At 34.2% G+C, this 14,363-nt stretch overlaps 1 protein-coding gene across 1 annotated transcript; it reads right to left on the minus strand.

Annotated features, from left to right (window-relative positions):
- Positions 1 to 2,428: 2,428 nt before the first annotated feature.
- On the minus strand, positions 2,429 to 12,649 carry map9 (microtubule-associated protein 9). Its single transcript, XM_041219613.1, has 14 exons — positions 12,494 to 12,649; positions 12,104 to 12,185; positions 11,648 to 11,750; positions 10,263 to 10,685; positions 9,377 to 9,585; positions 8,790 to 8,916; positions 8,353 to 8,597; positions 7,873 to 7,946; positions 7,463 to 7,625; positions 5,777 to 5,866; positions 4,728 to 4,889; positions 4,239 to 4,384; positions 2,958 to 3,093; positions 2,429 to 2,704 (listed from the first exon to the last, which is right to left on the minus strand). Exons 2-14 carry the CDS (start codon positions 12,179 to 12,181, stop codon positions 2,585 to 2,587), a joined length of 2,076 nt encoding a protein of 691 aa, XP_041075547.1. The 5' UTR covers positions 12,182 to 12,185; positions 12,494 to 12,649; the 3' UTR covers positions 2,429 to 2,584.
- Between the last annotated feature and the right edge of the window lie 1,714 nt (positions 12,650 to 14,363).

A 14,363-nucleotide genomic window follows, 5' to 3' on the forward strand; every position in this document is an offset into this window, starting at 1 on the left:
ACATATTGACTGTTTATATTCTTTCTGTGATGATGTCTGTATTTACCAGGACTTGTATAAACTGTACTGGACATAGCAAGAAAATTGCATATGTTATGTATTTGATGCCTATAGTTTAACAATTAACTCATCAGAAGACTTGGTGAACAGAAAGTGAAATCCATTAAACACAATGTTTAGCAGTGATTTGTCTTATCCATTCTGAAAATGTGCAGTTGTCATTCTGCTTTCTTAATATTCTGTCAGATACTGAATGTAGTCTTACTCGGCACCCAGCCGGTAGATGAAATCCAGACAAGGTTAAAGGCAAATAGATTAATTTAAGAGTGAACAAGAAATAGTTGACTCTAAAATGTTGTAGTAATGTGATTTTAATGGGCCTTGTTTATCTAACCAGATGAACCAGCTCCTCAACCAACACTAAGTCTCATAAAAGCATGACCAGCCACTGATGGCATTTCCATCAGGAAACGCAAAATGTTTTTATTGTTATATTCTGCCATGGAAGTCAACTGGATATTAGTTTTGAAAGCCGAAAATTATAATAGATTTATTATCTGGTACAAGTGCAATTACTTTTCTGAGCTTCTTTCCACCTGATGCTGAAGCAGATAATTGACAGTAGTCTGGCTCAATAAACCAAAGCTGCTGCCTTTAAGCCACTCTTAATAACTACTGTGGCTTGAAGCACATATTTCTTAGATTTTTGTACTTGCAAGTTGACAAATTAGGTCAATAACGGTTTATCCTGCAGTCAGTAGCAATTGACTTAAGGCCAAGCTGACACAAAATGATAGGGATCTGTCTTTTCTGTCTCTCGAAAACCATTGTGTTTAAATAAAATTAAACAACTTGTTCATATACTGTAGTGGAACTATTTCCCTTAGTTTTCAAGATAAAACTGAGATATAGTAGACTTTAAACACAACCCGTTGGGGTTGTAGAGTTTAAATACAACCCTTTAAGCCTGAAACAACAAAATAAGTACAAAGTAATAAAGGCTTGCCACATGCCACCAAAACCAGTATATACTGGTAAGCACAGCAGGAAGGGTCATGAAACATATTTAAAAGTTCACTGATATGTATCTTCTTTTTTTGAGAACTTCAACATGCATTTATCTTTCTTTATTTGTCAGTTTAGTAATTGTCCAGTAGACAAAACACACATACTGTATCTTCACTGACATAATCACATTATACTTGTCACGTTGGGTTGATGAGCCAACAATGAAGAAGGCAGGTAGATAAAAAGTTTATTTAAGTTTTGTACAGATTTATACTTCAGTGTTTCGTATGGTGGCTTGTTGAGGCCATCGGATAAAGAAAAATGTATGTTTAATATAAGCTCTGAATCAACACAGGGTTAATGAACTCAATGATATCTGGGTTTCTGCTGACATTGGTAAAGTGAAGAAGAAACAAAAAAACAGAAAAAACTTGATGTGCTTTGTCGCACAGCATGCATCATGCTAGGGAAATAAGACCAAATTTGGTCAGGAAATTACGTAAGCTAGTTGTATATCAGAGCTGTTCGAAGTAATTTCCAGGATCAGAAAATGAACATCTCTTTTGCAACGAAAGGTGGGCTCATCTTAGAAACATCTACACTGATGTCAGCTCAGAAACTAACATCTCTGTACCATGTTGGCTCAGAAAAAAGCCAACATTGCTGATGCATGAAAGCTCAGCTCAGCTTAGACGTAAATAACATCTACACTGTTGCCAGCTCAGAACACCATCAACTGAGACTTGTATTTGAGATCATTGATGTACCGCATTTGATTTGCTTTGTTCCTGCCTGCACTTTGATTCCTGAATAAACTATTTTTGACTAACTTCACCTGAACAAGATTGATTATTTTTAAGAAATCTAACCTCTTACAACTTCCTTTGAAATCAATCTGTCATTCAAATTTCTTTAAAAATAAAACAAGACTAAAGTCCTGCATACATCTTAAATCAAAAAGTAACCTTTCGCAATACAGTTCTTGAGTCTAAAATACTGAAGAAAATCTTTAAGCAACTAATGAATTATATAGGACAGGAAAATAAGTTAAGTGCTAAACCTATAATCTTGTGAGTGAAACATAATAATGATTTTAAACTCATTTTTGTTTATTAAAGAAGGTGCTAGTTTTACCACTTGGTTTCTAAGACAGTCTCTGATTATCCACTATCTGTATGCTCACTATACTTTCATACTTTTGGCCAAATACAACAACATAGAGGCCAGGGACAGTGAGTGAAGCTGAAGAAGAGTATGTGACACAAATCAGAGCTATGAAACCTACGAAAACCTATTAAATTCACAAGGATGTGGGAAAAGTGGTGATTTGTAGAAAAATGTATTTAAAACCTGAATAATTACAAAATACATATATACATATGTAAATAAAATCTATACAAACCCTATATATAAACAGATTTTAAATTAAAAAAAAAAAAAACATTCTTGCTGATTTAACCAGAACAATTAATATATATTTTGCAAAATAAGACACAAAAGATAGAAACAACTATTTCCCTGTATAAAAAATGAAGGCTGTAAAAACAATTGACATCAATCTCACTAATGGTGTTGGTTATTTCCCAAAAGGTACAGTTTTACTGGGGGGGCTCCACGGAGGAGGGGGCTCGTCCTGCAGAATTGCTCGTAGCTTTCTTTGCTTTTGTTCTCTTTTCTCTTGTCTTTCTTTCCTTACCTGAAACAAAGAAAAAAAGATAAGCACAAGCCATATGTTAATGTTTTTCTTGAGAAACTTCAGGTAATTACTCAAATGAGTTATAATTACTTCTTCCACTCTCAATTACTCTTGTTCTTGGATATTCTGTAAATGCCAACATTATATGGACAGGAAACTCCTTTCTTTCAACCAGCTAATTACTATATTTCCTTCTATTACAAAACCATTCTAATTAGTTCCTTTGGTGGTCATAATAAAAGGTGTCACTTACCAGCCATGCTTCATATGTATCTAAAGCCATCTTATCCTTCTCTTTCTTTTGTGACATAACCATGTCCCGCATCACTTTTTTTTGCTGGCGCTCAGTCTTGATCTTCTCATGGATAGTGTCTTCTTTTGTCTCATTCCTAGAGATTTAAAGAAATTTTAAATGTTATAATCCCACAATGAGACACAATTATATACTGTACATAAACTCGTAGGGCATTTCAATTATAAATGTTTGTTATGCAATGCAATCCAGCAAGAGTATTTCTACAGTACCTTCTATAAAAAAAATCTTCTTTAATCACTTTTCCCAATAAATCCTGAATGAAGTACGTTCGTGCAAAAAATTCACTTTTTAGCCTAGTTTTTAATAGCGAGACTCAGGGCTCCTGCTGCCATATACAGAAGTCATACCTTGAAAGGAACAGGAAGTGGACGAACATCTGAACTTCTAAAGGTATGCATGTGTGGTTCTTTAAATATTTTAAGAGAAGGATTTATTTTAAAACCAATGCTAAAACTAACAGACAGCCAGTGGAAGTCAGAAAGCCTATGTGCAATTCAGAATGTTAGACATGTAGTTTAGGGATGTCCAAAATACGCAATAAAATGAACATACCACTATAAGATCTTTAGAATTTTTTTTTTTTTTAATCATGGCTGCGCACAGTTGTTACCTGCACTAAATACGCAAGATAGATACTGAGCTGACCAAACAACAGACAACAGAGGTTGTTTTCAGACATCTCAATCTTATAGCAATTATGAGCGACAGGGATCGACTCCAGGAGTGGATTTGAACTGTAGCTTGAAATGAACCCGAATTTTGTGCAGTGTGAGGTTAATGGAGTCTTCCTGGGTATCCTGAGTTGAAGCTTCTCATAAAAAAAAATAAAAAATAAAAAAAAAACACATCTACAGAACAAAACAATAAGAATGTACAGTAGCATCTAAAATACAATACAAACCATTATTAAATTAATGTACTATGACAAATAATGAGGGAAGTTTCTGTAATTCGTTTTACCTATGAACAACAGGAATCGCAAATATCTATTCAACCATTTATTTTCAAGGCAACTCAGCAATTACTTTTACTTAGGGCTCCAATTTAAAGACATGCTGCAAATGTATCTGTTAATTTAAAATAGATTTAATTAAAACGATTGTCAAAAATCTCAAGGTCAGCCTAAAATATACAAAAGTTGTCATGTATGTACCATATTCTATAAAAAGATTTGCAACCCCCCCCCCCAAAAAAAAAACAATAATCCTTTACTGTTACCATTTATTAAATGCAGAAACGGATTCTCGTTTCTTTTTTAAAATCTCCTCTTCCTGTTTCTGTTTGAGATTTCTCTCAGCTTGTTTATCCTTTATGTATTTTTTTTTTAGAATATCATCTTTTTCTTCCTTCCATTTTTCAAAAACCTGAAAAAAATACAAATCAGTTTCTCTGAACATCTTTTGTTTTGGAAAAAATATATATATGAAGGGTTGCTCTGTTATCTTCAAGTGGCTGCCAGCACCTGGCTTTTTACGGTTGCCGTCTCTTTTGTAAGAATTGTTAAATAACGTCTTTCAATATTGTTATGCAGTGGAATATATATATATATATATATATATATATATATATATATATATATATATATATATATATATATATATATATAGACACACACACACACTGTAGCGTGAATGCTTTGTGGTCGAAGCTGGATTGTTCCTAAATAATTTCTTTGTTTTTAAATTGGGAGCTAAATATCCTCACTGCCTTTTTTGCCAGTTCCTTTTTCTCCTCTTTTTCTTCCTCTTCTTTTTGTTTCTTCTTGTTCTCATCCATTTTCTCCTTCACTGTAGCTTTTATTACTTTTGTTTTCTGTTGCATCCAGGCTTCAAATGATGCCTTTGCCTCCTGTTTTTTGTTCAGCTCATCCTATAAGACAATGGAAATGAAATATACATGAGTTCATGAAAACAAATCTTTTTGACACTGGGTTCATAGAAAAATGTTCTGAGCCAATTTGAACATCAAACAAAATCACCCACTGATATTCAGTACAATATGAGACAATAAAGTCACAGTTAAGGACTCTGAATCTGAATTTTTGAATTTTTGAACTTTGAATTTTTTTTTTTATTATTATTTATTTATTTTTTAAACAGTGACGTATTTCTTTCTATTATGCCTTTTTGACCATTTTGTTCTTAATGAGTATGACAACAAATATACTGGGATCGCTTCCATTTATCTTGTCAGTGGTTGATATAAATAACACTTCTGTTTATATAATTAAATCAGGACCTTATCCCTCAAACTAGGATTCAGGAGGATGGAAAGTTTTTGAAAGAGAAAAAAACAAAAAACAAAAAAAAACCACATTATTGAGAAAACTGCTCCCCCTACTGGATCCATAAAAATAAAAGGCAGCTTTCTGGCAATGGTCATTCTGTTAAGTCACAAAAAGGCTGGAAATATCTATTATTTCTAAATAAAAAATTATACATACAAACTTATATTAAAATTTTTATAGGGTTTATAACTGTTAAAAAAAGTGTAACTATCTCTTATTTGGGTATTACAGTAAGTATCACATAGACGTCGCTATGTTTTTTGCTGTTTATTTACATGACTAGTTATTTTTTGCAGTATTAACTTAACCATTGCTTATGGTTTTGATGATTCCACCAACATTGATATGCCATCAAAGCAATGCAAGTAGATAACATAGATCTGTAAATAACATATCAATAGCACATTTTTTAAAATATGCATCTATGCCACCAGGAAGGAATGGTTGCCATTCACAGAAATATAGCAACCTTTTTTATTTTCTCTTCTTTCAGTTGTTCCTCCAGCTTCTTAGTTTTTAGCTGTTCGTGAGAACTGTGCTTTTTCTTTTTAAGCCATTCCTGTAACACAAAAGTATGTTTTATTTTATTTTACATTTACAAGTATTAAAAAAAACTTGAGGAAGCCACAGATCCTAAGGGAGTTTACCCAATATAGCCTTGTAAACAATAAAATGACTAATTTCACAGCAAACGGACCTTCACCACCTTAATATCTCAGATTATTTTGGTATCACATATAGGGGTACTTGGAAGTGTGTTAAGTAAGAATCCCAAAATATCAGCTTGAAGCTCTCATTATTTTTGAAGTTGGGCCTATAATGGAGTGTCCATGACAGATGAAAACGAGCACTGAAAAGGGCCAAGATTGAGAGATCTGATCTTTTAAAGTATATCCTCTTAATATTTGCTGCACACATGAACTGCTCTGCTAGTTTAATAATGTTTAATTGATGGGACCGCAAACTGTGTTTTATGTGGAACTATTATCAGCTAAACCATGTACCGTATTTACAGTATTTTACAGTTTGGCAAAATTGTATTTGTGTTCATTTCGAAGAGACTGGTCCCTACAGCGATACAGAAAGGCTTTTTTAGGACAATCTAAATATCAGCAGTTTTCATTTTAAATAATAAAATAATGTAAGTAACGTGCTCCTGCTAAATCTTTTCTTAACTGATCTGACTTATAGGTTATCAAATCAGAAATCAATCTCAGTCTGTAGGTCATGAATTGATTTACCTGTTGAAATAGATCCAGACAAACATGAAGGGAAAGCAGTTTATCATAACCAGTTCACAGCACATTCAGCATAGGCTCACATTGCTGGCACATGATTACTTTATTATATTATTTAAAAAAACTAAAATGGCTGACCTAGAAATACATTTCTGTATTGCCATAGAGACCAGTCTCCCGAAGAGATGGATACCAATACAATTTTGCCAAACTGTACACAATACTGTTGCTACTTACTGTACATAGTTAACTGATAACATTTACATAGAAACCACAGTTTGCTGTTCCATCAATTTTGCAGTCTAGCAGTCTACAAATTATAATATCTGAGACTTCAAAACAACATAGGTTTATGACAACTGCGTATCTGAGATCCCTTTTGATTCATAGGGAGCTGAAAAGATGTCTTTTCTGACCTGACATCCATTCTGTGGGCTCAAGACTCAGAAACCAATTAACTTGTAACACAGACAATACATCCATAGTCTTTGCTGGTAGATAACCTGGAGAAAGTACAGAGAAGGCAATAACTATAGTCGTTCAGTAGTTCTCACGATTACAATGTGATATTTTTATTGCACCATTTCCTTCATTGCATTAACATCCATGGTCACCAATAGCTACAATGTTTACACACTATTAAACTAGAAGATATTTCTGTGTGTGCAATAAGTATAAAAAAAAAAAAAACCTTTTCAGTGCTAGCTTTTATCCGTCATGGGCCCCCGCCCTCCACTATAGGTCCACAACTTCAAAAATAATAAGTTGAAAGCTAATGTTATGGGATTATTCATAAAACAACTCCAGGTACACCCATATGCGATATTAAACAAATCTGAGACTGAGAGGTAAGAACCATTGGTCCATTTGATGGGGAACTACCTATATTTTGCAAACAAGGGAATCAAATTTATTACCTGGTAAATCACAGCTCTGATTGTATCTGCTGCCTCAAGGTTTGTTTTCTCCTGAGGATTTTTTTGGTCTAAAATTTTTAATGTCCCCAGATACCGAGATTCTGCAGTGTAAGGACGGGGGCTTCTTCCTTTCCTAAAGCTCTGTGTTTGTGAACTTAAAGGCCTGTGATACAATCAAAAAATGTTAAACTGCAAAAGTATATTTCCGAGAAGAAAAACAAACTTGAAATCAATTCTAAATGAAGATATGGTTAACAGAATGTCAACATACACGCACAACACATATACATTATTAGTCTCAAGAATAATGAGATGGACTGTAGGAAAATGTCCAGCCTGTTCTAGTGCCAGTAGTCATATGAACTGGTCAGTAACAGCAGAACACTGCTTAGGAAGGTATGACTTCCTACCTGCCCGTTGATAATGGTTCATTCACAAGACTTGAATTACTTGTACCATTGTCCTGCTCATCTCCAACTTCTTCCTGTTCAATAATAAAACATTTGGAAACTATTCTATTAATTTGTCAAGGCTATGGTGTGGCAGAAGCTATCATGTATTTGGCGATTTTGAGTATAAGTTTGTTTTTGGTATTTTCAAAAGTATATCCTGCTTTTATTTTGTATTTCAACTAAAATAAATGTTCGATTTAGTATGTACAATTGATTAAATATTTATCCACAAAATGTTTTAGTTAATCAAAAGTAAAAAAAAAAAAATTAAAACATAAAACAATAATTGTCAGAATAAAAGTATATTATTTATATGCACCATCAAGCTACAATGAGGCCTCAGTCCATATTCTAATAACCCAAAGATTAAGTATTCTCTTATACAATTGTCACTTAAATGTTCAAAAGATTTCTACTAACAATGCCCAGCTTTGTTACCTGGGTTCTCTGAGTATTGTCCTGTAAGATTTGCGTCATTGCATGAGCCATAATCTGCTGCTCCTTTTCCTGCCTGAGTGTGGGTGGCGAGGCACTGTGGTTGTTGTGAACCTGTGTATCAAGAGATAATGACTGTCTGCCGGTCCCTTCTGCTTCAGCCATCATCAGTTCCATTAGTGTGCCAGATTTCTCTTCACTCTCCATCTTTCCTGCTTCGTCATTCTTGTCCTCTGTGTTTTCCCGCTCTAACAAGATATTTATCAGATAAAAGTGTTTCAAGTGAAAAAGTTCCAGCTGTGCAGATGAGACCATATTCCACCTTTCAGTATCTTTCCAGTAGGTGGATTTCTTTACTGCCAAACTGGACAAATTGGAAGTTATCAAATCATTACTGGTAAAGCAAATATTTTAATACTTCCACAAATCTTCATACTAACCTTTTGTGAAAGATCCCTCTCTAGACTTTAGGAAAGCGTCTGAAAGTCTCCCATCAACTGAAGAGGAAGGGTATCTACTAAACCTTGAAGAGATGGAGGATTCGTGGGAGCTTTTTGGCTGTGAACTCTAAAACACAGGTACATAAACAAAGTTAGGAAATTTCCTTGGACATGTCATAGGAAAGTAACAAAAAAGCACATTCATTACAGGTATCCGGATACCCTTATAGATAATGTCAAGCTCATATATGGCAGCCCAGTCAACTGCATAAAAAGGCTTGCACGTAATGCTTATTTAGTATTTTAAGCAACTAGAAAACTAATTTCCACAAAAAATAAATCATTGATGTTAAGTCATTGATTGAAGGGGATATCTTACTAAACATGTACACAAAAAGGCTGTACATAGATTTGTAGGCAAGACTGACAGAAAATCAATAAATCAACAGCTCAATCAGTTGCCTTAACTCATCAAGACGAATGTTGCAGATTTCTGGCTCTCTCAGGGTACTTCTTCAAAGACAGCACCTCAGTAAATGAGAAATGGGAGAAATGATTTCCATGTGTGCATAGACAAAGAAACAGACCTGAGGGCTAGGGCTCCTTGAGTTTGCCTTTCTTTCTGATAATGAGGTTTGGCTGCTCCTCCCATTTTGGGATAAGGGAATAGAGGCTGATGATGTAGGTGGTCTGCTCAAAGATGTCTCATCTTGTCCCATGCTACCACCTTCTGCATTTCTGCTACTTAAATTCCTTTCCTGTGGCCTTGGCTTGGGAACATCTTCTTGGAGACTGCCTATTTTGAAATAAACAAACAAACCAAAAAAAAGAATAACCATCAAATACTTAGTTAAAGAACTAAAGTGGAACATATCTATTTTCTTTAATTTACTGAAAGTATATGGGGTTGTAAAAAGAAAAAAATAAATAAATAAGCTTCAACATTCACACATCATGGGAGAAAGACTTTTTCTTTTTAACTAGTCTGTAACTGGCTTGGAAGTTATGTATAGTAACCATCTGTCCTTGCCTATGGCTTTGGCCTTCCTTACGCTGGCTACCAGATATTAGAACTGCTATCCACCTGCTAGGAGCTCAATTGCTGGGAACTACCACATGGTAGTTGACCTCAGAACTTTTAGATAAAAATTTTGCTTTAAAAAAGGCAAACATAGAGAAATATTGAAAGCGTGAATAAATCTGTACATTACAGATTTAAAATGTTTACTACAGCATTACAAGCATCATTTTCCAGTTTATAATCACAATAAAACCCTGTTTATCAGACATTATTTTGGGGGAAAAGTCTATACTGCAGGAGCTTTGTCTATGGCTCTGGCTCTTACTTTCCTGACATGGATAACTACCAGACAGTGCCCTCTAGTCAGGGTTCTATAGCACATGTGTAATGCTTTCTGATCAGACATTTATTGCTGAATTAATTAACCCTTTGATGCAGAATCAGCGTTATACCTGCAGAAGATGTGCTCCTTTGACTGCGTTCCCTGGGGTGTGGGGTAGGTCGTTCTCCATCCTCTTCAGTATCTCTTTTAAGCCACTTCTGACTCTTCTCTGAATGTAGAGACGATGTAGAATCCCACTGCTTACCAATCCTGGATATCTGGTGACTCGTTTCAGATTGAAGGGATGGAGTGGACTTCCTTTGGCTATTTTGTTTCCCATGTTTTTCTGTCACACCATTATTTGTGTCAAGATCGGAGTCGTCAATATATATGGAAGCACTTTTTCTTCTGGTTTTTAGAAAGGACACTTTCTTGGGTTTTTCATTATTTTCATCAGCATCATCATCTGATAACCTAAAATCATTGGCTTTATTTTTTTTTTTTCCCGTATTGGATTTGTTTTTCTTTGATGCCAAAAATTCTTTGAGTATATCTGAAACAGACACAAAAGGTCAGTGTGTGTGTGTGTGTGAGTGAGTGAGAGGTCAGCATGGGCAGAAAATCCGGAACCGGGTACCCAGATCTTTTTTGCGTAATGATTTAAATTTTTTAATTTTTTTTTTTTTTTTAAATCACATATATTAATGTTTAGGTGCATGATACATATTTAAATACTATATAGTACACACACATTTAGACCCTTCAGATCTGTAGACTTGTGTAACTTTTTTCAGTTTTGGAAACATCAAAAGAAGAAGAAGAAGAAGAAGAAGAAGAAGAAAAATAATAATACTCTTCATTTATATACAGTTGTTAGTGTTAAATGCACTTCATGCTGTGGAATTCTTTGCCTACATATATTGGCCATATTCCGCCGTTGTTGTTGTTTTTGTTGTTAACTTGGCTGTTATGGTCAGTTTTAAAATGAATGCAGTAGTACAGCATTGCTATTACATTATGGACTGACACAATATTTAATTAAATTTCAAACTAATTTATTACATTTAAAATGCATGGCTTCATATTTGTTAAAACTTTTAATATTAAAACAGTAGTAAAATCCTTATGTTCTATTCCCTGATTAATTCATTCACTGTAACTAATTGTAATGACAAACTTGTGTATTTGTTTACAGTGGTGTGCTATCAAGCTTTAAAACTGCCCCTTGCACATTTGAATGTGTAGTCCAGGCAACTACACTTTCAAATACAATGTCTGACCATTGTAACATTGTATTTTTTTCAGTCAGCCAAAACCACTAGCTCACAATTTCATGTACCCCTATCAGTCCAAACAGAGAGAAAATACATAAATAAACAGACCACTAGACTACAATACACAAACCTAATTGGTTGAAACAAAAACATGAGACACTGGACTGGAAGTGAAAATCACTAACCTAGACGGATAACATAACTTTGTATTTTTTTAAATTAGGTTTTCTTGCTTACTCACCATCTTCATCAACATCATCAAAGTCATCTGAATAGTAATGTGTTTCTTCAGTACCGGTATTATGCTTTCCTGCTCGAGCAGAAATTGCTGCCTGCAGCTCATCCTTAAAAAAAGAATAAATATTACTTCATTAAAAATAAACATGACATGAAAATGACTTATGCAGTGTCAGGTATTTATACACTATTACTCTAGTACAACAAACTCAGATCAACCCAGTTGATAAATCTGCAGCTACTGGAATATAATTATGCATACAATTGAAATAGGCCGACATTATATGTTGTAATCCAGGTTATTGCTGAAATCAGAGGTGTGCGCGATTCACCAACCTATTTTAATCATTTTCTGATATGTTGATAGTTCTGTTAATTAAACAAGCCATGGTTATTAATGTTAATCTAACATATAGACATGTATTTATATATTAAAAATAAATAAATAAATCACATGTACCTGAAACGTTGTTCTTTTCGAAACTTTAGGGCTTTTAGTGTAAGCTAAGGTAGTACTGAAATTATCTCCATCAGTCATCTTTCTGTTGGGACAATAAGAAAAAAAAGATACAAAGGTTCAGAAAAATGAAGGCATGTTTTAATACTGAACCTGCACAAATAACTTTGGATCACATTGGTTATTACACGTTTTCCTAAAACCAATCCCAAAATATCAAATAAAATAGTAGTTAAAAAAATGAATTAAAAACATTGTTTCAGCCAGACTCTGGTGTTGCTCTGTATGAGTTACAATATACACAACCTCCCCTATCCTGTACTGGAAATATAATACTGATTTTTAAGAAAAAGAATTACACGGCACAATTACAATACCAATTGCTGCGCTAACCTGACTATTTTGCATATCGCGTTATGAAAATAATCCAGGGGTTGCAAAATGTCCCTGTTCTTCAAATCTGTTCTTGAAATTTAAAAACCTTGAATTGAACGAAAAAACAGGTGTTTTGTTTACAAAACAGGACTACATCAACTCTGAAGCCATTTCTGTTCCTAGGAGACAGGAAACAACGGAAATAAGCGAAGGGATATTTCCGGCATTCAATGAGTCTTTTTTGGTTGTCTGGGAGATTGAAATCATGTGGGTGGCACCTGGGAGGAGTTTTCTCGTGGAGTTTGTTAACACTCAGATCTGTGTTGTTGGTAGGAGGAACTTGTCACGGTACAGCTTGATTAAAACATTTGTGGTTGGTAATATTTGTCTAACACACACACACACACACACATATATATATATATATATATATATATAGAGAGATAGAGAGAGAGAGAGAGAGAGAGAGAGAGAGAGAGAGAGAGAGAGAGAGAGAGAGATATTTTTCATGCTTGAAAAAGCGTGGTGTCTGTCTGTGCTTTAGTATTAAACCGTATTTAGATTTTTACCGTATACACTGTTGTTTTAAACAGAACACTCTTGTAATTTAAATTGTTGTTCAAACTGTGTTAGATAATAGAGGTGTTTTATTTTGAATTAAAGAAAGCTATCGTCTGTCTTTTTTTTTTTTTTTTTTTTTTTTAAAACAGTATCGTTTACATTGCTTTAACGGTAGATGGTGCTGTGTGGCAATCCTGTGCCATAACTACTTTGCATTTTTTTAAATTAGGACTCACACAAATGATTCTAGCTGTAATGTGGTCCGGATCGCACTAAATGTTGTTAAATTGAAATGTGAAAGTTCTGTTGTACACTGCGTTATTTCTAATGTTAAATGGAAGTATCACCTTACAGTATATTCAATCCTAGCAAATTTAATTTAACGTGTCGGTGTATTCTAGTCCCTAGATCAAACTTTGTCATACTGTTAAATGTATATTAACAGCCAATGGCACAGTGTGTCCCTTATTCACACGTGTCCAAATTGAATGACTCAGAAACGGAATGAAAACTACCCTACTCTAGGGCTGGTCAGGATTATGATCAGGAGCTGTGCATCTTAAATTGAGCTGGTTGAGGTCTCTGAAACCATCTGGCCAAGACACTAAACTGTAGGCAAGAGACAACAACCTGGAATTGTACATCTGCAAATACTAAAAGAAATAAACTTAAATTCAGTGTCAAATCCTTCAACTGATTCAATTTAAGTTTCTTCTAGCCTTTTCAAATTAAGCACTATTGAACAGACACAGGGTCACTTGTAATTGTAATTGTGCTGTTTACGTGATTATAGTTGCAGTTGAACCTTGGCGAACCTGTGTAATTGTATTTGTAATTGTAATTGAAATTACAATTACACACCTTTCCAAGCTTCATCTTTCAGTTCCATGTGTTCTCATATTTTCAGCCACTTTTAGTGACTCTGTTTGAAAAAACAAAACAAATGTGATACAGTATGTTTCTGTATTTGTACCTGTGATTACTGCTTTTTAAAACAAACACAGTAAACATGTTCATGTGTGTAGCTATTTATGTTACTTTTTAGTGTAAATTATACGTGTACTTGCTGCAGCATCATTGTAACTGTAATTCTAATTGACCCCAGATCTACCAATGGGCATGTAATAGTTAACAATGGAATTCATATGTACTGGTTCTCATTTTCAATCTTTTTTTTTTTGTTGTTTTACTGCTTTTGGGTTAAAAAATGATGTTTAGGATAATAATAAAAAAGTAAGATATGTTTAATCATGCTTTACACATAGAGTAAGTGGAAACCAGTCAGCACCAGTCATACCGGAGAGAAGTGCTGACCACAGATGCCTCC

This window comes from Polyodon spathula, chromosome 2, assembly GCF_017654505.1.
Source record: "Polyodon spathula isolate WHYD16114869_AA chromosome 2, ASM1765450v1, whole genome shotgun sequence".
In the NCBI taxonomy this organism is placed as follows: Eukaryota; Metazoa; Chordata; class Actinopteri; order Acipenseriformes; family Polyodontidae; genus Polyodon; species Polyodon spathula.